This window comes from Sus scrofa, chromosome 7 (genome assembly GCF_054392235.1).
Source record: "Sus scrofa isolate SSC_HxYL_T2T_F1_AM1 chromosome 7, Sscrofa_HxYL_maternal_Yorkshire_Landrace_v2.0, whole genome shotgun sequence".
Lineage (NCBI taxonomy): Eukaryota > Metazoa > Chordata > Mammalia > Artiodactyla > Suidae > Sus > Sus scrofa.
Window position 1 is genome coordinate 135351680 of NC_139389.1, and position 27385 is coordinate 135379064.

At 61.7% G+C, this 27385-nt stretch overlaps 3 protein-coding genes across 28 annotated transcripts in view; 2 read left to right on the plus strand and 1 right to left on the minus strand.

Moving 5' to 3' along the window:
- KLC1 (kinesin light chain 1) overlaps window positions 1–10381 on the plus strand; it is a 68086-nt gene extending 57705 nt beyond the window's left edge. For 5 of the 13 annotated variants that reach the window (XR_002341081.2, XR_002341083.2, XM_021081535.2 and 2 more), the window contains 2 exons: window positions 9698–9770; window positions 10008–10381. Coding sequence is in view for 9 of the 13 variants with exons in the window: in XM_021081535.2 (XP_020937194.1) it covers window positions 9698–9770; window positions 10008–10010 (76 nt within the window). In the remaining 4 variants the exon portion in view is untranslated. Of the gene's footprint in view, window positions 1–2105; window positions 2173–3715; window positions 7510–9697; window positions 9771–10007 lie in introns of those variants that run through there. The other 8 variants (XR_014811442.1, XM_021081533.2, XM_021081534.2 and 5 more) reach the window with 4 other exon arrangements.
- XRCC3 (X-ray repair cross complementing 3) lies at window positions 7473–19931 on the minus strand. 13 transcript variants are annotated; one of them, XR_014811447.1, is made up of 8 exons: window positions 18966–19022; window positions 16288–16634; window positions 14165–14302; window positions 13836–14048; window positions 11136–11290; window positions 9056–9428; window positions 8927–8961; window positions 7473–8839 (listed from the first exon to the last, which is right to left on the minus strand). XR_014811447.1 is itself a non-coding variant. In XM_013997336.3 (8 exons), exons 2-8 carry the CDS (start codon window positions 16340–16342, stop codon window positions 8572–8574), a joined length of 1077 nt encoding a protein of 358 aa, XP_013852790.2. In that variant the 5' UTR covers window positions 16343–16634; window positions 19858–19931; the 3' UTR covers window positions 7473–8571. The 13 variants fall into 13 exon arrangements, 6 of the variants coding, with proteins under 6 accessions (XP_013852790.2, XP_013852783.2, XP_013852788.2 ...); XR_014811444.1 differs by having other exon boundaries at window positions 9056–9268; window positions 10390–11290; XR_014811448.1 differs by having other exon boundaries at window positions 16288–16744.
- On the plus strand, window positions 19344–27250 carry ZFYVE21 (zinc finger FYVE-type containing 21). 2 transcript variants are annotated; one of them, XM_021081541.2, is made up of 7 exons: window positions 19344–19524; window positions 24017–24067; window positions 24145–24313; window positions 24479–24554; window positions 24654–24745; window positions 26405–26547; window positions 26645–27250. In XM_021081541.2, the coding sequence occupies exons 1-7, from the start codon at window positions 19387–19389 to the stop codon at window positions 26678–26680; spliced, it is 705 nt and encodes a 234-aa protein (XP_020937200.1). In that variant the 5' UTR covers window positions 19344–19386; the 3' UTR covers window positions 26681–27250. The 2 variants fall into 2 exon arrangements, with proteins under 2 accessions (XP_020937200.1, XP_084826408.1); XM_084970282.1 differs by lacking the exon at window positions 19344–19524 and adding an exon at window positions 20200–20525.
- The last annotated feature ends 135 nt before the right edge of the window (window positions 27251–27385 follow it).

Below are 27385 nucleotides of genomic sequence, written 5' to 3' on the forward strand. Positions count from 1 at the left end.
TGGGGAGGCGGGAGGAGGGGGAAGGATGGGGGGGTGACTCTGCCTTTTCAGCGGGCTCGCAGGGGGCGCCAGTGCTGCTGGGCCAGGTGGCGCTGTGGGAACCTCTGAGGTGGGTGTTGCAGGAGCAGGGAGCCCCCCCCCCCCCCCCCCGCCAAGCGCCAGCTCCCGACTCCCTGGGGTCTTCTGGACACCACAGTTAGACGAGGAGTGTGGATGCCATTTGCAAGAGGCGCTGACAGGCCCCAGTGGTTCTTGCGTTTCATCCTGAAAAGAAAAGGAAGTTTGAGGACAAGGACAGAGGTTGTGAGCCTCTCTTTGAGGAAGTAGCTGACCAGTTAAGCAATAGACTCATTAAATGTGCCCGAATAAGTGTGATTCCGTTGGGATTTGGTTTGATCTTGTCCTTTGTTCTCTGGTAGTTCCAGGGGGAGAAAAGCTCTTCAGATCCCTGGCAACACGTGTGGGGGCTTCGCTGCCGTGTTCTGTCCTGGCTGGAAGTGGCGGAAGTGGGCTTTACTTGGGGCTAAGGAAGTTAAGGTCCTCACTCCGGGGTAGGTTATTCAGGGAGAACTTGACGGGTGTGTCTGCTGCGTGCCTGGCGCTGTGCCCATGGCACTGGTGGACATGTCGGCCGTGGCCGTGAGCCCGTGTGGCTGCGGTGCGCCTGCGTGTGGGTCTCGTGTTCAGCCTTCACACCTGTGCTGGAGCCTTGCAGCCGCGCCCTCAGCTAATAGAGCAAATGAGACTGCTCACTGTTTATGTCACGGTACTTCAAATTCAGGATTATTGAGCCTATCCTAGACATTTAAAAATAATTCTTTTTTTTTTGGTCTTTCTGTCTTTTCTAGGGCCACTTCCCGCGGTATATGGAGGGTCCCAGGCTAGGGGTCCAATCGGAGGTGTACAGCCATAGCAACTCGGGATCTGAGCCACGCCTGCGACCTACACCACAGCTCATGGCAACACCGGATCCTTAACCCACTGGGCAAGGCCAGGGGTCGAACCCGCAATCTCATGGTTCCTAGTTGGATTTGTTAACCACTGCGCCACGATGGGAACTCTTAAAAATAATTCTTATACTGGTTTTTTAAGCTTTAAAAGCTAATGGCTTTTCTGTCTGAGGTCATCCATGGTGGCAGTGATTAACTTTCTGACTGTCCATAATTTAAGTTATAGGTAATTTGTTAATTGTCTTAAAGGTGTCAGATGGGAGAAAAAAATAAATATTTGTATGAATCACTATATTCTTTGTAAATCTAGAGCCTGAAAATTTATTTTAAATTTTGGTAACTACACAGAGAAATACTAGCCTCAGCATTTATTTTACTAATGAAAGATGGCTTGTTTTTTCCTAGCTTTAATATAGAAAAATATATAAAATACAGAGTGTGTGTTTTTTTTTTTTTTTTTTTTTTGCTTTTTAGGGCCGCACGCATGGCATATGGAGGATCCCAGGCTAGGGGTCTAATCAGAGGTATAGTTACCGGCCTCCACCACAGCCACAGCAGTGTGTCTGCGACCTGCACCACAGCTCATGGCAATGCCAGGTCCCTAACCCACTGAGCAAGGCCAGGAATCGAACCTGCCACCTCACGGTTCCCAGTGGGATTTGTTTCCGCTGCGCCGTGACGGGAACTCCTGGAGTGTATGTCTCTTAATGGTGAACCTGGAGGGTCTCCCTGACGTGGTTACTGGGGGTGAGGTTTACACGAAGCTCATCGTGGGAGGCACCCCGGCTCGCCCGCGCAAGGCAGTGGGTGGTGCTGGCAGTGCCTGGACTCCTGCAGGAGCTGGGTCTTCAGGAGGGAACATGTAATGACCCTGGGGGTGTATGCACGGTACTTGAAGACGTATTTTGCCAAGGAAGACGCAGAGAAGCTGCTGCTTTCTAGTGGGTGCTAAATACAGTTAGTTCTGGGTGTCCGTGCGAAACTTAGATGGACATCCTGGCCCGAGTAGATGGAGGCCTGCTGTCCGTCAGGGATGGTTCTAGGCCCCGGTGGTGGCAGGGGCCTTGGCGGGGTGGCTTTGCTCGGCTTCCTAGTCCTGGTTGACTGATGTGCTGACTGTTTGTCCTTGCATGTGTGTCCACTGTCGGGTTGCAGCATGAAGCGTGCCCGTTCTCTGAATGTCCTTAATGTGGCTGGCACGGCAGCCGAAGACCAATTCCAAGTAAGGAGCCCTGCCCCACTCCCCGTCCTCCCCGCCTAGACCGTGCGAGCTGGGCTCTCCTCGGCGCTGCCGCCCTTTCAGCAGAGCCCGCGCACGTGTTAGCCTTGCTGACTGAAGACAGAGACAGGAGTTCCTGGTGCGGCTCAGTGGGTTTAAGAACCCAACGTTGGGAGTTCCCGTCGTGGCTCATCCGTAGTGAACCCGACTCGTATCATGAGGACCTAGGTTCGATCCCTGGCCTCGCTCAGTGGGTTAAGGATCTGACGTGGCCGTGAGGCTGTGGTGTAGACCGCAGACATGGCTTGGATCCTGTGTTACTGTGGTGTAGGCCGGCAGCTGCAGCTCTGATTTGGACCCCTAGCCCGGGAACCTCCACATGCCGCAGGTGTGGCCCTGAAGAAAACAGACGTGGGGGCATCATAGCGACCTTCTCCTAGCCCGTGTTGACCGCCTGAACCGTGGCGGGGTGTTCGTGCTGGGAGCACTCACGGTGCATCGATGAATGAATGGTCTTTAACGGCACGTTGACTGACTCCCTTAACAATTACGTATTCAGACGTAGAAATCTCAAAACCTGAGCAGTTACTCGTTTGTGTCCTTAATTTGGATGATTTTAGCCTCTATTAAGTTTATAACTAATACAATGTCTGTCTAAGCTATTTAGTGTTTTAAAACTATTCAGAACTTAATATAATCAATTTGACACAACAGTTTTGGGCACTTTGTCACCGGTTCAAGTCTTGCACAAACCTGTCATCTTCATGTTTAAAACTATTGGCATCCTGTTCTCCATCACACGTGGCCTTTTTAGGGGTTCCCTGGTGGCCCAGCGGTTAAGGATCCAGCATTGTCACCATAGTGGCTTGGGTCTCTGCTGTGACTCGGGTTCGATTCCTGGCCTGGGAACTTTTGCATGCCACAGACATGGCCAAAAACACTGAACCAACCAAAAATGGCCTGGAGTTCCCTTCGACTAGGAACTGTGAGGATGCGGGTTCGATCCCTGGCCTGGCTCAGCCGGTTCGGGACCTGGTGTTGCCGTGAGCTGTGGTGTAGGTCACAGGCGCGGCTCGGATCCCGTGGGGCTGGGGCTGCGGCGTCGGCTGGCAGCGGTAGCGCTGATTTGCCGCCGCGACCGGGGACCATGGCCTGTTGAGGCAGCAGCTTTCCCAGTTGCCTCAATCCCACCAGGAAACTCAGGCTCACGGACAGCGCGTGGGGGCGGCCCTGGCAGATCCGCTGACCTTCCTCCCCCAGCACCCGGGAGACACTGTGCCCCAGGCCTCCGGTTGAGGCTGCAGATGGCGGGGGGATGCCGGGCAGTTTGGTTCAGACGCTCCTGGCGATGAGGGTCAAAGCAGCTGCTCTTTAAAGGTCTGGTGTTGACTCGGTCCTTGCGCTCCCGCGTCTCGGTGGTTCAGCATCGGGACTCTGGTGCTGACGTGAGTCGTGCAGCTGATACTGTTAGTGCAGAGACCGCCGAAAGCTGGCAGTCTGTGAAGTACTGGTTAAGAGTAATTTCTCCGTTTGTTTTTTCACACAGGAACGAAATAATTGTCTGGCAGACTCGAGGACTCTGAGCGCCAGCCACGCTGACCTGGCCCGCTGAGGGTCGCGGCTCAGCTCGATTGAGTCCCCGAGGCTGTTGGAGCGCTGGGACCCTCAAAGCTCTGCCAGGCCCCTTCCCCCCTGCCCGGGAGCCCCAACCCCTGGTGATGTCCCTTCTCAGATAGTGACCTTCACCACCCACTGGGAGGTCTGCTCGGAATTCTGTGAAGTGGCCTGTAGTGCCCGAGAGGCACTGACGCCCGGTGGTGAGACCCGGCCGGGCGTGGTGGCCGGGGAAGCAGACGTGGCCCCGAGCTGGCTTCAGCGCTGGGAACTGGCTGCGGCTCGGGACACCTGCCACCGCCCCCCAATCGACTGTAATCCTGTGTTAGGGCTGTTGGTCGGGACTGGAGCCTTGCAGTGCATCCTTTGAGGATGGGAGTCTGACCACCTGTGGCAGTGGTGCCCGGGCTCAGGGCCGGGGGAGGCCTCGCCCTTCCTGGGTCTGCCGCTCGGCCCGCCTGTGCCCCCAGGCTCCCGCTGCTGCGCTGCTGGCCGCGCCTGGGCAGGCCCCACCCCTCAGAACCCGTTTCCCCTCTCCAGGCCCCTGTTTGCTTGCCGGGGGAGCTGCGTGTGTTCCTATTAAGAAGCTTTTGTTTGTAGGAATAAGTAACGGGGCCGAGTTCTGACATGGTCATTTTCAAATCACCCCTGGAGTGTTTCCTGAAGGGTCTTTGAGCCCGGCCGGGAGGCTGAGAAAACCCTGGACCAGTGACGAGGGGTAGCTCTGGGTGACGAGAGCCGTGCAGAGGGTCCCTCTGTGCTGGGAGCTAGAACCGGAGGACTCGTGCTCTCTTTGGGTTCGAGAGGGGATCTGGGAAGCTGTGAGCATCTTTGTGAAAGGCAGTCGGGTTTCGACTTTATGTGGTGGTGGTGTCACGGCAGAGGCACTCCCAGCACCCTTTTCCTCAGGAATCGTGCTGGGCTGGGTGCCTGCTCCCTCCGGGCGCCCTCGGGCTGCATGTGTCCTTCAGGCTGAGTGTGGGCTTGGGGCATCCTAGGGTTGGTTACAGCAGGGAGGTCCCGTTGTGGTTCAGCAGGTTAAGGATCCAGTGTTGCTATGGCTGTGGCGTAGCTCTCAGCTGCAGCTCCTTCTTGACCCCTAGCTTAGGAACTTCCACGTGCTGTGGGTGCAGCCATAAAAAGAAAAAAAACCCCAAAAACCAAAAAAACTTTGTTTGAAAGTTTCCTGTAATTGAGGTGTGACCGCATGGCGCAGGTGCTTCTGCTTGTGCAGTGGCTGCATCCATGCAGGCAGGCTCCAGAGCGCATGCAGCTGCCCTGGTGAGGGGCCTGCACAGCTGGTGGCTTTCCTGCAGCTTGTCTGCTCTGGCCACGCACTTTTCTTCAGCCCCCAGCTCCATGAAGGTTTTGCAGCTTCTAGTGGATCAGGAACTTACTTTTTTTTCTTTTTTTTTGGTCTTTTTAGGGCCGTGCCCATGGCACATGGAGGTTCCCAGGCTAGGAACCTCTAGGAATCAGAGCCGTAGCCGCCGGCCTACACCAGAGCCACAGCAACGCCAGGTCCTAGCTGCGTCTGCGACCCACACCCCAGCTCACGGCAACGCCAAATCTGTAACCCACTGAGCAAGGCCAGGGATCAAAACCGCAACCTCATGGTTCCTAGTCGGATTTGTTAACCGCTGCGCCACGACAGGAACTCCCAGGAACTTTTTTTTTTTTTTTTTTTGTCTTTTTGCTATTTCTTTGGGCCGCTTCTGCGGCATATGGAGGTTCCCAGGCTAGGGGTCGAATCAGAGCTGTAGCCACCGGCCTACGCCAGAGCCACAGCAACGCGGGATCCGAGCCGCGTCTGCAACCTACACCACAGCTCGCGGCAATGCCGGATCGTTAACCCACTGAGCAAGGGCAGGGACCGAACCCGCAACCTCATGGTTCCTAGTCGGATTCGTTAACCACTGCGCCACGACGGGAACTCCCAGGAACTTATTTTTTAAATGCTCTCTAGAGGGGTTTGAAAAACTTCCATAGGTTTTGAGAAACCACTGAAAACAGAAGAGCAGAATGGTATCCCTGCACGGACACTGCACTGCTTCCCAGTCTGAGTTTAGGTACAGTAGGGGCCACGTGGCTCCGCCCAGGTGCAGGTGCAGTGTCTGTGTCACATCGCAGCCCAGAGGGGGCACCAAGAAGCTCTTCTAGCTCCTCCTCCCACGACATTTGAAGTTTTGTTCCAGCCACAGAGCTAACAGTGCATCTGAAACATCCTTAGCTTCCCTTAGTGACACTTGTTTCTGGAAAAAGAGGGCATGTAAAAAGAAGAAACAGGGCTGGGAATTTAATGTGAAGCTCCCAGTAGGTGGAAGCAGGCCTTCTTTGCAGGAGTCTTGGTTGAACCTGGCCTGGCCTCAGCTCCCTGAGCGTTGTGGTGGCCTTTGCAAGGCCACGTTGGAAGCCTTTGGCATAGAAGCTGGCAGGGCTTCCCGAAGCCGGGCTGTAAAAGCCTTCGTGTTTCAGAGGCGGTTCTACCTGGGAATCTTCGCATTCGCCCTGCTTTTGGGCTTGATGGGATCTCAGTCCCCAGGTCAGGCTGTACCAAGTTTTAACCATTAGACCACCAGGGAACTCCTTGCAATTTCTCATTTTTCAAACTTAGCAAAATAGAGCTAAGTCAGGGAGTTCCCGTCATGGTTCAGATACAAACCCAGCTCGTATCTGTGAGGACGTGGGTTTGATCCCTGGCTGCGCTCAGTGGGTTAGGGATCCAGGGTTGGGGTGAGCCGCGGTGCAGGTTGCAGACGTGCTTCAGAAGCAGCGTCGCTGTGGCTGTGGTGTAGGCCGGCAGCTGCGGCTCTAAATGAGACCCCTCGCCTGGGAACTGCCACGTGACGCGGGTGTGCACCTAAAAAGACAAATAAAAAGCCAGGGCTACATGAGGTTGTAACTGCTTCAGGTCTGGTGGGAGGTTGACGCTTGGAGGGGCTGCTAGACGCTTGCCTTCCTGGTCGGGGCACCCGAGGGCTGGACACACTTCCACACTGTCCATCAGGCTGGCCTCCCCTGGCGGGGGACGTGGACAGGAGCCGAGTGTCTGCAGGCTGCACCTCCAGCGTCAGCAGGTGGCTGAGGGAGAGCCGGCCCTTGCGGCGCCTCCCCGGGCCTTTTCCCCTCGGCAGAGGGCTTCACTCGGTTACCTTCGGCAACTGAAAGCTGCTGGGAACGCCCCTGCGGGGAACCGTCTTTGGTAGAGTCTAAGGGCGGTGAGGGGTACCGAGTTTACGGCGCGTCGTGCTCGTCGTCCTTGTAGGAGGTTTGGATGTAGGAAGCCGACTCCTGGTGTGTTTACATTTGCACTTGTTTTTGGGGTTTTGGGAAGCAGAAGTGAGCGGGTCAGCTGAGTGAGCGCCGTCTGATGGTGGGAGCTAACCCCGGGGTTCCTGGCTCTGCAAGGACTGTCCGCTTGTCCCCGTGGAGCGGCTGGGAGGCCCGGCACAGGCAGGGCGGACACTCCTTTGGGACCTGTTGGCGTTCCTGGGACACAGAAAACCCCACTGCAAGGGCCCCGAGGCCCGTGGTGGGTGGCACCCAGGACGGCCCCTGGCCGCCAGGGGCTGCGTGCTGGCCTGAACCTCCGCGGTGTGGGTCAGCCGCTAGACGTGCCTGCTCTTTGGAGCGACGGTTTTCTCATTGTTGGTGTGACGTGCATAGGAAAGCACTTAGAATTTTCCATGTCCAGTTGCAAGAATAAAGTTTTATTTCCCGTTGTGACGTCCCTGTGCTTTGGTGGGAAGGCCCTTCTGTACAACGCCACTCCCACAGAGGAGCCTTTTCCTGCTCAACACACACCACGCCACCTCTTTGGGGTCACAGACGGCTCTGAAAACATGATGGAAGTTGTGCACGGTGATCCTGCCCTGAGAAATGTACAAACCAGCGGGTGACAGGGACCTTCGGCCCCACCCCGGGCTGTTCTGGGGCCCGTTCTGCCTGAGTGGATGGTCCCGTACATGTCCAAGGGCCATGAGGAGGCCTGACAGCGCGCAGCCCACGTGCCAAGGCCCGTGCCTGGCAGAGAGCAAACTGGCGAGGGGCCGGGGGCCGTCACCTCGCACGTGCCCTTGTCCAAGGCCTGCGTGCCAGGTGGTGAGGTGGTGGCACAGACACAGCGACAATGGGTGAAGGCAAGACAGGCCGGCAGGGTTGAGCAGTCACACACGCTGACACCACGCCTTGTGGCCACGACCGGACATTGGGGTTCTGGCATTTGTCGCAGGCGCCGCAGGCCCCTGGGGTGGGGTTGGGGGCCTCCTGCCTGGGCGTTGGCCAGGGAGGCCAGGCTGTAGGAGGCACTCGGGACACACCAGGACGTGCTCTTGTGTGCCCAGAACTGGCTTCCCAGCAGATGGGCCAGACCGGGGCCGCACTGGCTGCTCCTTCCTCCAGCCAAGGCTGGCGGCTGAGGCCACGCAGACGTCACTTCTGCCTGGTCCCTCCCCTCCTGGGCCCTGCAGCCTGCAGGGGAGTTCTCGCCACCCTGTGCCAGATGGAAGCCCTGGAAGCTCTGGCCATGCAGTGTGCATGGGGGGCCAGGAGCCGACACCCCCTCAAGGGGGTGAGCGGGCCCGCTGTGGCCTGAGGCATGGGCCTGGGGGCTTTGGGAGGAGGATGGGAGCCAAGTGGGCACAGGACAGAGAAGGCTGCTCCTTGAGAGGCTGGGCGTCCAGGGGACCTCTGTAGGTAGGGACCCTGGCGCAGCCACGGGGGGCAGTGCCCATGGCCTGGAAACAACAGTGCACATCCAGAGCCAGAGGGCGGAGCAGACCCTGGTCCTCAGGTGGGGAGGCCCGTGCGCCCCGAGACCCTAACCTGGCGAGTCATCCAGCAGGACTCGCTCCCAGGCGTGCCTCGCACGCCCTCGGTGGTGACTGTGTAGCAGCAGGACCAGGGCGGCAGGTGGGGGGCGAAGACCAGCCTCAGGGTGCGGCTGGGTGGGGCGGGGGCGGCCTCCTCCGGGCGGCGCCGGTCCATCAGCAGCCTCATCAGGAGCTGGCTGGACCAGGTTATTCCGAGGGCTGGCGACGCCCGCTCCCCCCCGGCCCTGCGGGAGGACACAGGCCGAGCCCCCTGGTCAGGAGGGACCACGGGCGCCCGCCACCGCCCTGCCCGCTGGGACGGCCCCACTCACCCTGCTGCCTCATGCGCATCCACGGCCTCCGTCACCTGCCAGATGAGGGTCAGCGGCGGTGAGGCCCCCCTCTGGTGGCCCAGCCGCACAGGACTCCCCCCACCACTCCCGCGCGGGGCGCAGGCCCACCTGGTTGATGCAGAGCACGGGGCTCCGGAAGGCGCAGCTCAGCCGCCGCAGCTCGGCCCCCAGCGCCTGCAGACGCCTGGCCCTGCGGGCCGAGTCTGCGCCGGCAAACTCGCAGCGGAACGGGGCTGCCACCGAGTCGATGACCAGCAGACGGGCCACGCCCCGCGACAGCAGCACAGGCACTTTCCGACTCACGCAGTCCAGCAGGGTGTCCTGGAAGCCGAGGGGTGGCCGTCACCGCCTGCACCAGGGGACCCGCTCCTGTCCCTTATTGCTTCCCGGCCCCGTCGTGGCAGCCAGGCCCTCTCCTTCAGCGGCCCCTTGCCAGGGCCGACCTGTCCTCACCAGAGCCGCTGGTACTGCCCAGCCCCACCTGTGAAGGGAGGAGGGAGGCAGCAGGCGGGGATCTGGGTCTGTCCTGCGCGCAGGGTCATCTCTATGGGCTGTGACCTGTGGGCCAGCCCCACGCCTCCCCAAGGCCCCTGTGCTCTGAGCAGCTCTGGCCTGGCTGGGGCGCCCTCAGGCCTGTCCCTTGGGGCCACTTCGCCCTGCCCGCCTGGGCTCTCTGCCTCAGTGCCAATGGGCCCTGCCCAGTGCTTCCTCGCCCTGGGGTGAAACGCAGCTCTGTGCTTAAACCTCCAGGCTGTCTCCAGCAGAGGCCCTTTTTGTGGAGAATGGCAGCAGCAGCAGTGGCCTGGAGGACACGAACCTTAACGTGAGTCCTGGACCCTCCTGTCACCACAGGCAGGTGGTGGCTGCGCCCATGGGACACAGGACTCCAACAGGGGTCCTCCAGGAGGTCAAGAGGGGACTGGGCTCCCTCCAGCCTCCCCGGTGGGGCCCCCAGATAGACTCTCCGGGTGAGGGGGCAGGGTCTCCGCCACCTGCCCTATTTCCAGAACCAAGCGGGTCTTGGCAGGCCTGGCCACGACCCCACTGCCTTCCTTTGCAGTGAGGCTGCACCTGGGCCTGGGAGAGCCGGCACAGCGCTGCTTGTGTGTGTCCAGAGCAGGCCCTGTGACAGCCAGGGGACGGTCGCGGAGGCTGGAGGGCCTGGAGCACCACATCTTCTGTGTCCCTGCGCCCTGGGCCCCGTCAGACTAACAGCCACACCACTGCTGGGACACGCTCGCTTGCGAAGCCCCGGTCACGCTTGGCCCCTGGAGGACGTTCTGCCCCTGACGAGCTGTGTCCTGAACCGCCTGGAAAAGGCCACTGGCTGTCCGGGCTCTTGTGCCATTTCCCATCCTGTTATCTGCCCCCACGCTCCATGTGATAATGTATTTTACTGTAAATTTTTTTAAAATTAAAAGTTTATACATCTTATCTTTTACCTGAAATTCTTTTCAAAACAATTCTCAGATGGAGTGTCTGCTGTGGTGCAACAGAATTGACCGCCTTGTGGGAGCTCTGGGACGCAGGTCCAATCCCCGGCCCCACACAGGGGGTTAAGGATCTGGCGCAGCTGCAGCTGCAGCTTGGGTCCCGACTGTGGCTCGGATCTGATCCCTGGCCCGGGAGCTCCATACCCGAGGGGCAGCAGAAACAAACAAACCAAAGCAAATCTGAAGCAGGGAGGGGCTGACATCCCGTGCTCCGGTGCGCTGGGGCCCAGCTCCCGTGCAAACACTGCCCCTTCCCCACAGGCCGCCGCCCCCTGCGTGCTCGCCACTGTCTTGTCCACAGGGCGTGGGAGCTGGGGACGGCTTCCAGACGTGGGGTCACTGCTGGCCCAGCCAGGCCCGGTGAGCAGTCTGCATGCCCACTAGGCCCTGGCCAGGTGCGGGCCCGGGGCCTCGCCCACTTCAGACTCCCGCTGGGCCAGCGGCCTGGACGGCAGGTCCTGTTCTCTGGGCAGCGGTCACCTCTGGCCAGGAGGGCAGGAGGCGCTGGCCTGGTTGTGGCCTTTTCTAGGGGCTGGAGGGGGCGTGTCAGGCCCCAGCTCTCTCCTCGTGGGCGAGGCTGACAAAACCTACTGGACGCCCTTGTCCACCCGAGTTCAGGGAACGGACAACCTGACCGGAACCACACCGGTCCCAGCACGCGATGCCCGCGGGCCGCCCCCCTCCCCGGTGCTCACCACGTCGGCCACGTGCTCCACGAAGATCTGGTCGCCGAACTTGATCTTCCCGAGCACGTCCCCCGGCACGTCGGGCCGCAGGAGCTGCTGCTGCGCCACGAGCTGCTGCAGACGCCGGCTGGGGAAGGCGCCCTCCGTGCACACGTACACGGCCCCTGCGGAGCCAGAGCGCCGTGAGCGCGGCCCGCGCCCGACGGCCCGACTGCCTCCTCCCGTGGAAGAGCGAGTGGGGTCGTCGGGGCCGCCCGGCTTCGCAAGCGCAAGCCCCAAGCTCTGTCCTCCATTCCACTCTCACGGCTCCTAAGATTCTGGGCTGCGTGGTGGCCACTGTCCTTGCGGGCTCTGCAAAAGCCGGTAAACCAAGAGCAGGGCTGCCCCCTGCCCCTGGAGCCAGGAACCCCCACCAGGCACTGTGCCCCGAGGCCTGCAGCTCAAAGAACCAGGGACTCTGGAAATAAAACCTCCTGCTCATGGCAGCTGACACAGCGGTCTCGGGACAGCGCCACGAGGAGAGAGGAGTCACTTCAGCATCTGGACACACACAGGCGGGAGACGGCAGCGAGAGCCCCAGCTCACGCCACCCACCAAAACTAGAGTCTCAGTGGGTCAGACGTGAGAGCCCAGACCGCGAACCTCTTAGAAGAAGAAGCAGGGGTGAACCTTACGAGCTTGGATGAGGCAGCGGTTTCTTAGACACGAAACAAACCACAAGCAAGAAAAGACATACGTGGGCCGTAATCACTGTGCTTCAAGGGACAACTTGCGCTTCAAAGGACAACATCAAGAAAGTGACAGGCCAGCCCACAGAACGAGAAGGCGTCCTGCAGGCCGTTCATCTGATGAGAGTCTAGTCCAGCAGCCAGACGATACAAAGATCTCCCACAGCTTAACCACAAAAAGACACACAACCCCCATCTTCAAATGGGCGAAAGGTCTGAACGGACATGTCTCCAGAGACGCACGAAAGAGCCACGGCAGGTGAAGGCTGCTCCACGGCACTGGTCCCGGAGGGCCCACAGCATGAGGACGGCCAGCTGGCAGGAGACACGCGTGTCGGCTTGGACGGGGGGGAAACGGCGCTGCCACACGACCAGCCCTCCCGCTCCCGGGTGCCCGCCCAGAGCCGCATTCGCCCAAGAGGCCTGAACAACTCCCGTGACCGGCAGCGCCTCAGAAGGGGACTGAGCCACAGGCTGGACACACGCGACGTTACTCGGCCAGAAAGGAATGAAGCGCCGAGGCCTCCAACGTGGACGGACCCTGCGGACCTGCCGCCGAGCGAAGGGCCGCGCCTGACAGATTCCGTTTACTCAGTGTCCGCAGCAGGCCAGTCAGCGGAGACGGAATGCACAGCGGGGCTGCCAGGGGCTGGGGGGGCGCGGGGAGTGACGGTGGCGGGGGCAGGGCCCCTTTGGGCGGACGATGTCCTGGCATCAGATGGTGGCAGTGGGCACACCTGGGAATGAACTGAAATCCACAGCTGTACTTCTTTTTTTGTCTTTTTAGGGCCACACCCGCGGCACATGGAGGCTCCCAGACGAGGGATGGAATCGGAGCTACACCCGCGGGCCCACGCCAGAGCCTCAGCAACGCGGGATCCGAGCCGCGTCGGCGACCTACGCCACGGCTCACGGCAACGCCGGATCCTTAACCCACTGAGCGAGGCCGGGGATCGAAGCAGTGTCCTCACGGATGCCGGTCGGGTTCGTTACTGCTGAGCCACGACGGGAACTCCCCCAGTTGCATGTCTTCAGAAGGAAGTTGATGGTGTGAGAGTTACTCCGCAGTGTCTGAGTTCGCCGAAGCACCATGTGGCGGGAGTTTCTGGGGTACAGCAGTCAGCCGCACACACCGCTCTTTCCCAGCACGGTTTAGCACGGGACGGTGACTCGGTCCCGGGGCTGCGCTGCAGGACCGCGTTTGTTCCACGTCTCGGGTCACGTTTTCCGTTTTTGGCTGTGCCCTCGGATAAGAAATTTCCTGGGCCTGGGATCGAAACTGCACCACAGCAGCAAGCCAAGCTGCTGCAGCGACAACACTGGGCCCTTAACCTGCTGCAACACACGGGAGCCTCCGCACGTCTCGGTTTTAAATAAAGAAGAAAGGTCTGATCTGGCCGAGCCCCACTCGCCAGGCTCCTGCAGCCACAGCGGGAACCCCATGCCTGTTGCTGCCTCGGTCCCTGCACAGCCCCAGGGAGGGACGCGGAGCAGAGCCAGAAGCACCCACCCGCGTCTGTGCCTCCTGTTGGTGAGGGTGTCTTTCATTTTGATCTAATTCCAGTTCAACAGAATTTCAAACCTGGCGACGAGGGGCAGGCTAGGAGGAGGAGCCGGGCCCCATCAGCGGCGGCCTCCCCACCCTGGGCACCTCCAGAACCTTCCCGCACCCTGGCTGCCTGGGGACGAGGCCATGTCCCGGGAGCTTCAGAACCAGACCCAACGTGCACGGTCCTCCAAGCTTCTGCCCGGGGGCTGCCTGAAGGGGGCCGGCAGGTGGGGGGCCGGGGAGGGGGCTCCCCATTCTCTTAGGCCGAGGATGCAAGACAACTCCAGAGCCCGAACGTGGCCGTTCTGCTCACGTGATCGGGGAAGTCACTTCCTCGAGAAAACGCACCTCGGACCTAACATTTAATGTGGTTCTGGCGGCCACGGGTCTTCGCCGGTCACGTCCCACCTCCCTAAAGGTGCCCCTACTCACCGGTGCCCAGGCCCCCGTGCTGCCGTGGGAGCTGCACCGCCAGGCAGAGCTGCAGGGCCAGCTGGGTCTTCCCCGTGGAGCTGCGGCCGGCCAGCTCGGTGATGCCGTCCAGGGGCAGCCCGCCACGGAGGAGCCCGTCCAGCACCGGGCAGCCCAGGCTCAGGCGCTGGTGCTGCTCGGGGAACTCCTCCTCCTGCCGGTACAGCTGGAGCGCTGCGGGTGGAGGACAGGTGACCGTGGGCACGCGGACACCTCCCCCCGCCACGGGCCCCTCAGGGGGAGCTCACACCGCCCTCCCGTCCCCTGAGCGGCAGAGGGGCGCCGGGCACCTGTGGAGACGCTGCCTCCCCGCAGGTGTGAGGACACGGCTCTCAGCAGGTGCTGCACGTCGGGGCCCGAGAGGCCGGTCAGTCTCTGCAGGTCTGGCCCCGAGAACCGCAGCACCTCCCGCGCTGACTTCAGTTTGGCTGAAACGGCAGAAATCACTTACAGGACAAGGTCTGCAGTCAGGCCCGGCCACACAGCCGTGACAACAGCTGTCCCCCAGTTGTGTGTGGGGACCTGATGGCAGGTGCCAGAACCCCCCGGACAGGAAGCAAGCGGCTGCGGGAGGAACGGCCTCTCCGAGGTGGGGGCCTGAGGGAGTCCGGGCGCCTGTGCGGGAACCGAGCTGGAGCGAGGGCTGCGGGGAGGGACCCGAGCACCCGCTGGACAGGCCCGTGACAGGAGGCGGAACAGCAGACACATCCGCGGGGGAGGGCGCCGGAGGGAGGGAGAAATTCTGAGTTAGACGCGTGTATCCTTTTCAAGCCAGTAGAAAGAAAAAAGCACGCCCCATCGTATCCGACCGATGCGGGAGGCGGCCCGCGGACAACACACAAAAGAACTAGGCCCGTAGCTCAGCACGGTACGGGAGAACTAACCCAGCTTCGTCAGCAGTCACCTTCAATACCTATGCAGTGAATGCTTGGGCTAAAGGACAGAGAGGGTCAGACTGGACGGAACGGGAAACAGAGCCGCGGCTGTGCGGCTGCGCTCTCAGGATGGAGCCCCGTCCCCACCCCGTGCTCAACAAACATCCGGCTGTTGAAGGTGGCCAGACACCGGGGAGGGAGGCCGGACGGCGCGAGCGGCTGGTGCAGACCGGCACCTGCAGGCTTGGCGGGCTGTCCGACCCTTTGCGTGTTTAGAAAGGAGCCCTGGAGTTCCCGTCGTGGCGCAGTGGAAACGAACCGAACTAGGAACCATGAGGACGCAGGTTCGATCCCTGGCCTCGCTCAGTGGGTTAAGGATCCGGCATTACCGTGAGCTGTGGTGTAGGTTGTAGACATGGCTGTGGTGTGGGCCGGCAGCTGTGGCTCTGATTCGACCCCTAGCCTGGGAACCTCCATACGCCGCGGATGCGGCCCTAAAAAGCAAAAAAAAAAAAAAAGCCCTGGTGCTTGACAGACCCACTGGAACGTGTGGGAATGATCAGGGAGGCGGAGAGAGGCAACCACTCACTTTGGAGAGAAACCAAAGATGGCGCAAGAAAGGAGAGTCCTAACTCGCCAGTTCAGTGACAGCTGTGGGTCCCCAGTCACAGCTCTGATGGCTGGTGTGACCCGAACTGTGGGGGGAGCGGGGAGGGAGCAGGGGCTCATCGAGCATAAGGCAGCCAGTCCTCGCCCCACACGGGAGTCCTGTGTGCAGCTGGCAACACAGGCAAAAAAATCACACACAGCATCGTAAGGACCCTGTTGAAAAACTAAGATCACACACAGCATCGTAAGGACCCTGATGAAAAACTAAGATGTAAATACGAAAATCTGCTAAAAGACCCGCAAGTGGTAAGTAGTTCCGTTTCACTGTTTAGACGAACAACATGCATGTATGGCTTTGATGAAAATAAAATTAAGTTTTTTATTTTTTGCTTTTTAGGGCCACACCCACAGCACATGGAGGTTCCCAGGCCAGGGGCTGAATTGGACCTCTAGCCACCCGGCCTACACCACAGCAACACGGGATCCGAGCGGCGTCTGCCACCCCCACCACAGCTCCCGGCGACGCTGGATCCTTAACCCACTGAGTGAGGCCAGGGATCGAACCCGCGACCTCATGGGTATTGGTTGGGTTTGTTACCGCTGAGCAACAGGAACTCCCAAGTAAGTTAACTTTAAAGAAGTCCTTTCAGTTACACACACACACAGACACAGACACACACACACAGACACAGACAGACACACAGACACAGACACGCACACGCTGCAAAGCCGCAGCACGTCCCAGCAGCAGTGTGCTCCTGGGAAGAGCGAGCAGAGGGCGGGCTCCCCGGGCAGCCTTGCAGACTCGCCCTACACAGACACACAGGGAGTTCTGTGGCGCAGCGGGTTTGGCCAAAGGGAAGCCAAACACGTGCCAAGTGTATACGCATCCGTTCACAATCGCCTCCTCTGAGTGTCGGCAAACGCACCTTTCTTCACCGCGGCGAGGATTCTGGGATTCAGGTCCAGGTGGTCCAAATCCATGTCTCCAACGGGATGACCCGAGACAAACGACTGCCCAGGGGCACGAGTTCCGCGTCCTGCCGTCGCCTCGCGCCGCCCGGGAGCCGTGTGGCAGCGTGACTGGCCGGGGGTGCAGGCCCCTTTGGGGCAGGACCTCACCGCAGCCCAGAACTTGCAGGGGCTTCACTGCACCAGGAGCGCCACTGCGCTAAGTCTAAGGTGACACCTCTGTTCGATTATTTGGTGACTCAGAACTTGGGCAGACGCGTTGGAAGCGGTCCCCCCGAATTCCCAAGGTCAGACCCTTTCATCCCTGCAGAAAACGGCAGAAGCAGGCTTGTGTTCCAGCCCTGCCCCCTGAGACCCGGCTCACCCGGGAGTGGGTTTTGCATTCCCCAGCTGAAGTGCATCTCCGCAGGGAATCTGCAAAGAGTGGAAAAGGCGAGCCATGCGGCGCGTAGGACGTCAGGGAAGTTGGAACCTCTGGGACCCTGGCCAGCAGACCGTGGGAGCCCAGAGGGGCCTCCAGCCACTCGGCAACTCACAAAGCCAGGGCAGGGTGCACAACTGGGGACTTTGCTTTCCATGTTTGGGATGTCGTACTGACATGGAAAGTATCAGGCAGTTCCAGAAGCTTGGAGAACCAGGTCGTGCACACAAGCTCAGCTGCAGTCTGGCCAGGGAGACACAGGTCTGCGGGGGGGGAGGGGGGGTCCAAGTCACCCAGAACACCCTGGGGGTGGCTGCTGGGTGAGAAAGCTGGTCTCCTGCCTGAGGAGGCCCCCTGGGGACCCCGAGCCTGTGGGTTTTCCTGGCCAGCAGGCTGGTCCCCTGTTTTGCGTGGAGCAGGGGGACGGGGCGCTCCCGGGCCGGCAGTTCGGGGTGGGGCTGACCACTGCCGGGCTGCAGAGGAGACAGCCAGGGCTGCAAGTTTGAGCAGAAGCGCAGCCTGGATGCAGGGCCCGGCACCAAGTGCACAAGAGGTGACAGGGGTCAGAGTAGCTCAAAACAGGCCCTGAGGAGTCCGTGATGGCTCAGAGGGTTAAGGATCTGGCGTTGTCCCTGTGGTGGTTCAGGTTCAATCTCTGGCCAGGGAGATTCCTCATGCGACAGGCGCAGACAGAAAAGGGAAAAAACCCCAGGTCCTGAGGCTGTGTGCAGGGTGCCCCTGAGCTGGTCAAGGTTAGGTTCCTGAGAAAGAAGGGGAGGGCAGAGGGGCCGGGCTGGGGCCTGGATTCTGAATGACCAGGTGAGGGAGGTGCCAGTGCATGAAACCCACAGAAAAACCAGTGGGGCCTGCAGTGGCTCCAGCCCACGTGGTGGGGGGGGTATGGGGCCCCTGGGAGCTGACTGACTGACTGTGGAGCATCTGCTGTGTTCCTGACACTGGCCGTGGAACCTGACCAAGCGCTCCAGGCGGTGGCCCCGCTTCTACCTCCCTGAGGGGCCCCCCAGGGCCGTACCCCTCCATCCAGGGGGAAGTGTGTGCACAGGCAGCTCCCGGCAGCAGGGGGCAGGCTGAGAGCACTGTGTGCAGTTACTGTTTCAGGGGACACCACACACTCTGCTGCACGAGCATGGAGGCGAGACAGATGAGAACACAGAGCCGGCAATGTGTGCATGAACGGCAGTGAAGGCCTGAGCCTTCCCAGGTGTAATCGCTCTTCTGTCTTTGGGGCTCAGGGAGCCCCGGCCTCCTGCGCTGCCAACACACAGGGGGACTGGGTCGGGAGTGGGACCACAGTCAGACCACAGCATATGGTCACACAGCCACACAGTGGCTAGTTTGGGATTCAGGTCCAGGCCAAGAGCTCTAAGCCCTTGACCCAAATTAGCCTGACCCTGAGTTTACACAGCCCACCTGTTAACCAATGCAAAGGGAACCGTCTGATGTCCCCACTCTGCAGAACTCAGTTATCCAGAGGCTGAGCTGCCTGGGGGTGTCCAGCCCTGCTGGGAGAGCCCCGTCCCAAGACGGGGCCTCCTGCTGCTCCCCCTCCCAGGAAAGGTGGCAACAGGCATCCTCCCTCCGGCTGCTGGGAGGGAGCTGTGACCTGGGACCTTGGGTGGTCACACGGGTCGTCCCACTGTTGGGCCACCGCTGTGGTTTCTCCTGCACTTCTGGGCCCCCTGCCCACCTCAGGACCCTGTTCCTCCTCTAGGGATCTTTTCCTTTTCCAGCCCCTGTGGCTTTGAGCACTGCCCCAGAGCTGGGTGCCCAACAGAACCCTGTGCTGGCCGTCCTGAAGGACGCCTGAAGACACACCCTGCCACCAGCGCACACCTCTTCCAAGCCGGCGATCCGTCGCCGCGCTCGTCCACCCTCTGCCCTTGACTCATCCCCTCCCCGCCTCTAAAACGCGCGAACTTTGCAAGGTCCTGTTCACCTCTCAACCCAGGGCCCGGGACGGCTGCCACAGCCCACATGGCCCCGCAGCGGGGCGGGCTGGAGGCCAAGGACCGAGCCCCTCCCGCCCCACCCACACTGCACCGGCCGGGCTGCCTCCCACCACCAGGACCCCGCAAGGACCCTCACTCCCGCGGCCCCTCCAGCCAGCCCTCCCGAGGCGCTCTAGGCGCCCAAAGCCACCTCCACCTCCATCCTCCCCCCGCGCGGCCCCGGGCGGTCACTCTGCGATCTCACCTCGCTCGCGCTCCATTCTTTCCGCCCGCCACGCAGTCCCGCCCTCCCAACCTCCTCTCTCAATGGGCGTTGGGCGCCCCGCGCTCGATACGCCAATAGGAGAGGAAGTAGCGCCCACGTCGCAGACTAACTGGCCAATCCAAAGTCTCAAGCGTCCCGCGGGGGCGGAGCGAGCTGGGGCCGGCCCTCACTGCCTATTGGTGGCCGGGCGCAGGGTGGCAGGGGAGGTGCCCTTACGGCGATTGGAGACCTCAGCGATGGGGCGGGCCCCAGACGCCGATTGGCCTGTGCTCCAGGCAGGGCGTGGCGATTGGGCGCGGGCGCCGTCAGCCTCGCTGGCGGGGCGGGGCGGGGCGGGGCTCCGGGGGGGCGAGGGCCGGGTAGCGGGCGGCGGGCGGCGGGCGAGCTGTGGGGCGGCGTCATGTCCTCCGAGGTGGCCGCGCGCCGCGATGCCAAGAAGCTGGTGCGCTCCCCCAGCGGCCTGCGCATGGTGCCGGAGCACCGCGCCTTCGGCAGCCCGTTCGGCCTGGAGGAGCCGCAGTGGGTCCCGGACAAGGAGGTAGGTCTCGGCCGCCCGCCAGCTGGTCCGCGCCCGCGTCGGCTCCCGGGCCCGCCCTGCCCCCCGACACCCCTCCCCAGCCCGACCCCTCCGCCCCCCCCCCGCGCACCCTGGCCCCGGAACCGCCACCGGCCCGTCTGGTCCCCGCTGTCCTTCCCGCTGCCCCCACGGCCTCCCTCGAGACCCCAGCCTCGGCGCCCCGGCGGAGCCTCCGGGCCGTGGGCACTCTTCCTCTGCTGGTTTTCCTTCTCGGGGCTCCCCGTCTGCCCCCCTCTTAAGAAACGTGCCCCGCCCCCTCCCAGACCTCTGTGCTGTGACCCTGGCGTTGCCCACCTCCCAGGTCATCCGCGTATTCCTTCATGTCCGTCGGGCGCGCGAGCTGCCGAGCTGGAACTTTTGACACAGTTGCAGCCTCCTCCCCCGCGGGGCGAGCAGGCGTCCGAGTTTGTTTATCTGTAACACAGCCTCTGTGTGGAGGGCCCGCCGTGTGTGGATGGCGGGCGGGCGGGCGGTGTTTGAACGGGGTCTGGGGTGTCAGTTCGGAGTCTCCAGGTGGAGAGTCTGGAGGGCGCCCTGCTAGGGGAGCTGCACCTGCTCCGCGACGTGAGGGCGGGGGAGGCGTGAGCTGTCCTGTTGGGGTGGGTGCGGCACTTTCTGAAGGCCCTTTTGTGCTGTGCCCTGGGGTTTGGACAGGATCCCATAAGCCAGTAATTCTCAGCTCTGGGAAGCCGGGCGGAAAACCTTCATGCATTCCTGTAAATCGCGTGTGTTTTAAGAGACGTGAAAGTACCATGGTTTTGGGAGGTGCTTTAAGTTGAACTCCCTCCCGCATTCTGAGTACTTTTCCTCCCTCCCGAGGATCCCGGGCAGCAGGTTTTCTGCGGAGAAATGCGATCAGGTGTTTTAAGGCGGTGGCGATGAAGCGCCCAGAGGCTGGGGAGGGGCACAGCCCGGACCGGCCAGGGCTGCTCTTTTCTCCCACCTCCGTGGCGCCGTCCTGGGTAGGTCGCGGTCCCGCCTTCCCGCAGGTCGCTGCACAGAGAGGGCGAGGTGCCGGGGCGTGGGCGCTGGGGTCGCTGCGGGGGGCCGGGCCGGGCGGGGGCTTTGGTTTCTTGTCGCCCTGTTTGTGCTCTTTCTTTTCTGCATTTTACCTCCTGGTGCTTGTTGTCTTTGAACTCAGGTAACCTTTCCTTGCCTGGCCTCCTTGGTTCCTGCTGTTAAAAGATAATTAAAGGGGAAAAGGTAACCTCCTGACTCTCCTTTTCACAAATGATCGAGCCTCACAGAGTTCATTTAACTGAGTCAGTGAGGGCACCGGCAGGTGTTATCGTGGTTCATGGGGCGGGGCAGCACCGGGAGCGCCGGGCAGACTCTGTGCCCACGGTGTCCCCGGCTCACTGGGCCGGCACCCGAGGTGTCCTGGAGGCCAGGCCAGTGCTGCCCCCTGAGGCCCCTCTTTAGACACGGTTCCCCCAGTAGATCCCCCAGACGTGTCTGCTTCGGGGGTGAAGGGGTCTGGACGCGGCAGCGCTTCCCCTTAAGTGAGCCCCGACCCCCTCAGCCCTTCGCTGTTTCCTGAATGAGTTGTTTCGTAGGTTTTCCTGCTCAGCTGGCCCTCCTCTGCGTCCCTGTCTGGGGAGCTCTGGGGAGACTGATAAGGCTGGGCTGCGGCGCTTGGCTCAGCCTGGCGCTCCCTCCTCCTCTGGTGGGAAGGATGGCAGGGTGCCCTCAGAAACACGGCCCCAGGTTGCCGGCTGGGCAGCCAGAGAGGCCCCGGAGGCCCCGAGTGACCGAGGACTGCCTCTCCTCTGAGTTTAGGGAAGTATGTTTTGCAGTTACTGGCCCTGCTCCAGAAGTTACCAAAGGCAGTGTTGTCCTGGGGCCATGTGTGCTGGTGGATGGGGATGGCGTCGGCCTGGGTGGCGGTGGCGCCTCCCCTGCTGCTTGGTGTTAGGCTCCCTGCTGGTGGCTGGAGCGGGGGCAGTGGAGCAGGAGGGAGGCACGCCTGAGCGTTGCCCGGTGGGCAGATGAGTGACCCTGTGGCGGCCGGAGCCTGTCTTCCGCTGGCTCTGGCCAGCCCCGCCCACGTCTGTTGACCCTGGGTTGGTGGGTAGCTGTGCCCATGGGGACGTCCCTTACAGATGTGGGAAAATGGGGGGGGGCGCAGACGCCTGTAGCTCTCGGCCTCTCAGAGGGGTTCGTGCCCCAGAAGTGACTGAGTCACTTGTCTAGTGTCAACACGGAGGGGACTCCACCCCCGGGAGCTGGTGAGGAGGGCAGCCCTGTGTGAGTGCTGTCAAAGTGTCTGTGGCAAGGGGAGGGGGCTGTGGGCTGGGCATACAGCCACCTGGACGTGCTGCAAGGAGAGCCCCAGATACCCCCCACATCCTTAAAGTCCAAGCCGTTTTGCACCCCCCTTTCTTCCCGTCCGTGGCACAGGTGGACTGACAGCTGCGGTCGTGCTGTGCTGTCACTGACGCTCAGATGCAGATGCAGAGCCCGGGGGAGGGAGCACAGATGTGTCAACAAAACAAAGCTGGACTTGGGGGAGGAGGGACAAGGGTGGACAGCGAGGGCTCCCTCCGGGGCGGGGCGGCGGAGGGGACCCCGGCTCCACGGGCCAGGCAGGTGGGGATGAGCAGTCGAGGGGGTGCGTCACCCCAGGTCAACCTGTCCCAGGCGCGCCCTGAGCTGCGGTGCAGCTGCGGCAGTGCCCATCCTCGACCTGCTGCACCGCAGAGGAAACTCGGGCTCTCCTATTTATGCCACTTGCTGTGGACTGAGGTGCTGGGAGAACGGAGGATGCTGAGGTCCTGCCGCCCATTCTAGCGGGCGGCCTGGAGAGGATCAGGCAGCGTCTGTGTGTGTGTGTGTCTCTAACCCGCACCTCACATCCAGGGCTCTCCCCGTGCTCCTCAGCGGCCCTTTGGTGGGTCTGCCCTTGCAAGTCCTGGGTCTCCTAGTGATGATGCCCGCGTGACACTAGCTTCAGCCCACCCTGGTGGCAGTGTGGTGACACAGGGGCCTGGGTGTGATGCCGTCTGAGGGGCTGGCATCTCAGACACCTTTTGCTCGAATGGTGGGAATGGGCGGAAGCTGTTTCTGGACCCCGTCTCCCCAGGTAGCAGTGTCCTGGAGCCCCAGAGCCTCCGGGTCCGGCGCAGCTCATGGGTCCTGGGGCCTGGCCTGTGATTCTGGTGCCTTGTGGTGCAGCTTCTTTACACAAGGTCTGTGTTCTCTGGCCACAGTCTTACTCTCGTATCTTCAGCCCTTGCTTTATTTCCTTACTTCTCTTTTCATATCAAGTTGTTCTCTTGATAATTTTATTTTATTTTATTTTGTCTTTTTTTTTTTGCTATTTCTTTGGGCTGCTCCCGCAGCATGTAGAGGTTCCCAGGCTAGGGGTCGAATTGGAGCTGTAGCCACCGGCCTACGCCAGAGCCACAGCAACGCGGGATCCGAGCCGTGTCTGCAACCTACACCACAGCTCACGGTAACGCTGGAACCTTGACCCACTGAGCAAAGGCAGGGATCGAACCCACAACCTCATGGTTCCTAGTTGGATTCGTTAACCACTGCGCCACGACGGGAACTCCCTCTTGATAATTTTAAATGTTTCTTTTCTCTTATATAATCGACAGGAAATTTATCTTGTCAATTTTTTGAATATCCTCATTGGTTATTAGCAAGAAACCTCTAGGACACTAATATTTTTAAGGAAGCAAGTTTTAAATTTTACTGTGGACTTCACTTAGAAATCGGTCTCCGTTGCCAGATGTGAACCTCCTGGTGAGTGTCGGGCAGCAGGACACGTAGCCTCCCTGGCTATGCCCACATCCGGTGGGTTCTATGGCTGGCACGGGTGTGAGGTCACTGGAGAGCCTGCCATGTGGCGGGGACCCCCCAGTGCCCAACACACGGAACATTCCAGAACTGACAATGGGAGGCAGTGGCAGTGATGAGTTAGCTTGTGCCTGAAGCCAGCAGGGACTCCGTGGATGGTCCTGGAAGGCCAGGGTGGGCCAGGCCCTGTGTCCAAGTCCAGAGGGCACCATAAGAGCAAAGAGAAAATAAAGAGACGTTAGTCACAGGATTACAAAAGGCTCAGACACCAGCCCAGGGCAGGGTCACAGCCTCGTCCGAAAGGAGAGGGTCACGGGCTCCTTCCAGAAGCCTCTGCATGGCTGGGCACTGGGCTGTGTCTTAGGCCCGCTGGACCTGGTGGGCTCTGGCACCGCTGAATTTCCTCGGAGCCACCGGCCCAGGCGGGAGTGAAGCCAGTCAGTGAGGACCGTGCCAGGGCTGGCTGGGGACCAGCCAGGTCACCCTGGGTCACGTGGTCAGGGTGTCTGCTCCCGGGGCTGGCACCCTGTCGTCGGCCCAGGTGGCTCGCGCGTCCAGGAGCAGCCTTCCCACAGCGGAGACTGAGCCGGGCGGCCGGCCTCGGGGCCTTGCGCTTGGGGCCTTGACGCTGCATCGCCTTCCCTCCTAGTGCCCGAGGTGCATGCAGTGTGGCGCCAAGTTTGACTTCCTCACCAGGAAGGTGAGCGGGCGGGGGCGGGGCGGGGCGGCGGGGTTGGTCCCCGCGGGTCCTCACTGCCCACCGTGTGGCCTCTCCAGCACCACTGTCGCCGGTGTGGGAAGTGCTTCTGCGACAAGTGCTGCAGCCAGAAGGTGGCGCTGCGGCGCATGTGCTTCGTGGACCCGGTGCGGCAGTGCGCGGAGTGCGCCCTGGTGTCGCACCGGGAGGCCGAGTTCTTCGACAAGCAGCTCAAGGTGCTCCTGAGCGGTAAGCGCCCCGGGCCGGCCGCAGGGAGCGGCCCTGGGGGCCGGGAGGGTCCCCCGGCGGCCCCCGCCGGACCCTGACCCGCCCCCGTGAGCCCAGTCTGTCCGCTTTGCCGCCACCCCTCCTCCCCGAGCTGCCGTGTCCTCACATCTGGGTCTGCATCCCAAGGAGCCACCTTCCTCGTCACTTTCGGCCACTCGGAGAAACCGGAAACGATGGTGTGTCGCCTTTCCAACAACCAGAGGTAAGGGCAGGGCGCCGCCGGGTGCCGCTGGGCGCCGGCAGCTGTCCCCCGGGCCCTGGCCTGAAACGGCCCGGTGTGGACACCCTGTGTTTGCTGTAGATTCTTGCTTCTGGACGGGAGCAGCCGCCACGAGGTGGAGATCGCCCGCATTTCCGCCGTGCAGATGCTCAGCGAAGGCTTCCCTCCCGGAGGTAAACGCGCGCAGCGCCCGCAGGCGATTCTCAGGGTAACGCTCAGCATCGAGGCCGGGGGGCCCCCCCCATCCTGCTCAGCGGGTGGCAGGGTCTCTGAGGCGCCTGCCCGTCGCCCCCAAGGACTCGTGTGTAGAAAGTGGCTTCAGGAACTCGCCAGGTGAATGGGCTTAACATTTGGAGGAAGGAAGCCGCGGTGGGATTCGCTTGCTCTGGGACTCGCGTCCAGGGTCAGGCCCAGAGGCAGCGGGCATCGGCCCGGCTCCCAGGGTCTGCGGTGGTGCCCCCGGCCCGCCTGGCCCGCCGGGGTCTGTGAGCTCGCGGAGCACCATCCCCTTCTGGATCGTTCCACCTAAACTGCTGCACTTGAGCAGCCGTCCTGCCCCTGAAGTGGAGCTGGGGCCCCGTCTGTGCGGAGCGCGCTGAAGGCGTCCACGCGCCCTAACCCGTCTTGCTGTCTGTCTCCCGACTGGCTCTTGCTGCTCCCTCCTGCCCGCCTGCCCTCCTGACGTAGCAAAAGACAGTCACACTCACCCCAGCCTCCTGGGGAGCCAGCCCGCCTCCGAAGCTCAGCCCCGCGCCCTCCCCGCTCCCCGCCGCCCTCAGCCTCCGCTCTGTCTGGGGGACCAGCCCCGGGTCCCGGAGGGCCCACGGGCTTCCCCAGGGGTGGGTGTGCGACGAGGCCTAAGTGCAGAAACGACCCCATTCGCTCAGCTCTCAAGCCCAGGGGCGGTGTTCCCGTCCTGACCTCCTGCCAGTGCCCTGCGGGCTGGGCGGCGGGTCCTCCAGGGGCTTCCTGCGCCTCCCGGGGCCACCTGCTCGCGCCTTGCGCCCCAGCGCTGAGGCAAGCGCGGGGCGGTGCTTGGCCACCTCCGTTCCGAGCGCGGGCTTGTGCCTGGTGGCCCCTGTGGAGGGCTGCGTGTTGAAGGGCCAGACCCCAGGGCGCCCAGGGAAGCCGTGGTCCTCCTGCGAGGGGTCCCCGTGGCCCTTCCGGGAGCACAGTGACCCTTCCGTCCAGGGGGGAGCGGGCTGGGCCCTTTGTCGAGGGCCGGGTAGGACCGGTGTTCGGTTTTGCTGGCCACAGACTGAAAACGAGGCGGTAGTCCCAGGAGGTGTGGACGTGTGGCTGTGGCCTTGGGCCGGTAAAGCTCTACCTGGGAGCGCCTGCCCGCCTGCCCGGACCCCGGCTTGTGAAGCGCTCCGAGGGGGCTGCCCGGGCCTCGGGGGGCCCAGCCTGAGGGCCTGGTGGACAGGACCTCCTGAGAGGCGGCGTCTTCCTCCCCGAGTCGAGAGGCGGTAGGAGCAGCTCACTGCGAGGCTTGGTTTCCAGAGCAGGTGTCGGAGCTGGGTCGTCGCCTCCCCAGTCCCAGCCCAGAGACGGGCAGCATCCAGCAGGCTGAGCCGCACGCGGAGTCTCTTTGGGACCTTGTGTACCAGGGTGGCGTGTTGGTGGCACTTCTCTGGTGTCCTCCACCGTGGCCCTGGCTCTCAAGAGCGGGGTGGGGGTGCGGCAGCGTGGTGGCGGGGGGGGGTCACTGAGCTCTGGGTGGTGTGCTGTGGCGTGTTCGGCAGGGTGCCTCCAAGACCTGCACCGGCTGCCACATCGGGGCTGGTGGCTTCCAGGGTGCTCAGGGTCCCCTGCGGTCTCCTCACCTCCAGGAGGCAACGCGCGGGCCACGGGCATGTCCCTGCAGTACCCAGCACCGGGGGCAGAGGGCGTGACGCAGCTGAAGCTGACGGCCGGGGAGGACGCAAATGGCAGCAGGAGGCAGGCGACAGCGTGGCTGGCAGCCATGCACAAGGTACGTGGGCCCAGCCCTTCTGCTGAGAGCACCGCCCACCTTTCCGGACACCCCACCCGCTTCAGCCAGGCACGGTTTCCCTCTCGTCACCTTGCAGGCCGCCAAGCTCCTCTACGAGTCTCGGGACCAGTAGCTGCAGGCGGGCTGGACCCCGCGCCGGGCGGTGGCGCCTGCTCTCTGAGCGCGTGCGCGCGGGCGTGACTAACCCCACACGTGCTGGAAACGCAGCTCAAGTATTCATTCGGCGCTTACCTAGTGCAATATGGAGACGGCTGATTAACGGAGCTCATGCTTTATTTAGAGTGGGTTATCGTGATACTTAATCAGGGGTGGGAGAGCCCGAGCTACACTACTGCTGAACTGTTTTTAGCATAATCTCTACCATGTCTTTACGAGTGCCCAAGTTTCCTAGAAGCTTCTGGCCCCTTGATGTTCATGCTATTAATTCTTCCACGGGAATGACCTGAGCAGTGACAGCCTGGCCTGATTTCTAACACACCAGTTTAGAGTCTGCCTGAGCCCATTCTAGAGACTGTCTGCTGCGTCACTAATTTGGGGCCCTGAACAAACCTTTGCTACTTCACAGAGGGAGGGAGGGAGCAAGCTGTGTGTTTTGTACTTTTCACTTACTAGTTCACTTTATCAAAGTAACTGTACGACGATTTGTATATACAACCTGTGATTAAAACCTATTTTGAAAATACGTATCAGGCCTTGCCTCACTCTGTCTAGACAACTGAGCCTCCTGCTCAGCTCTGTTCTGGCTCCAGAACACAAGACTCGAAGCCGCCGGTGGGAGACAGCGGTTTATTGCGTGCACAGTGACATGGCATCGGCG

Excerpts from the sequence above, each read along its gene's own strand:
- XRCC3 (XM_013997336.3), bottom strand. The coding sequence starts at position 16,342 with ATGGATTTGGACCACCTGGACCTGAATCCCAGAATCCTCGCCGCGGTG. Across the intron at positions 14,303-16,287 it reads CCTCGCCGCGGTGAAGAAAG|CCAAACTGAAGTCAGCGCGG; the intron begins GTGCGTTTGCCG and ends CTGCCGTTTCAG. Across the intron at positions 8,962-9,055 it reads CCGTGCTCTGCATCAACCAG|GTGACGGAGGCCGTGGATGC; the intron begins GTGGGCCTGCGC and ends CTCATCTGGCAG.
- ZFYVE21 (XM_021081541.2), top strand. The coding sequence starts at position 19,387 with ATGTCCTCCGAGGTGGCCGCGCGCCGCGATGCCAAGAAGCTGGTGCGC. Across the intron at positions 24,746-26,404 it reads CGAAGGCTTCCCTCCCGGAG|GAGGCAACGCGCGGGCCACG; the intron begins GTAAACGCGCGC and ends CCTCACCTCCAG. Across the intron at positions 26,548-26,644 it reads GGCTGGCAGCCATGCACAAG|GCCGCCAAGCTCCTCTACGA; the intron begins GTACGTGGGCCC and ends GTCACCTTGCAG.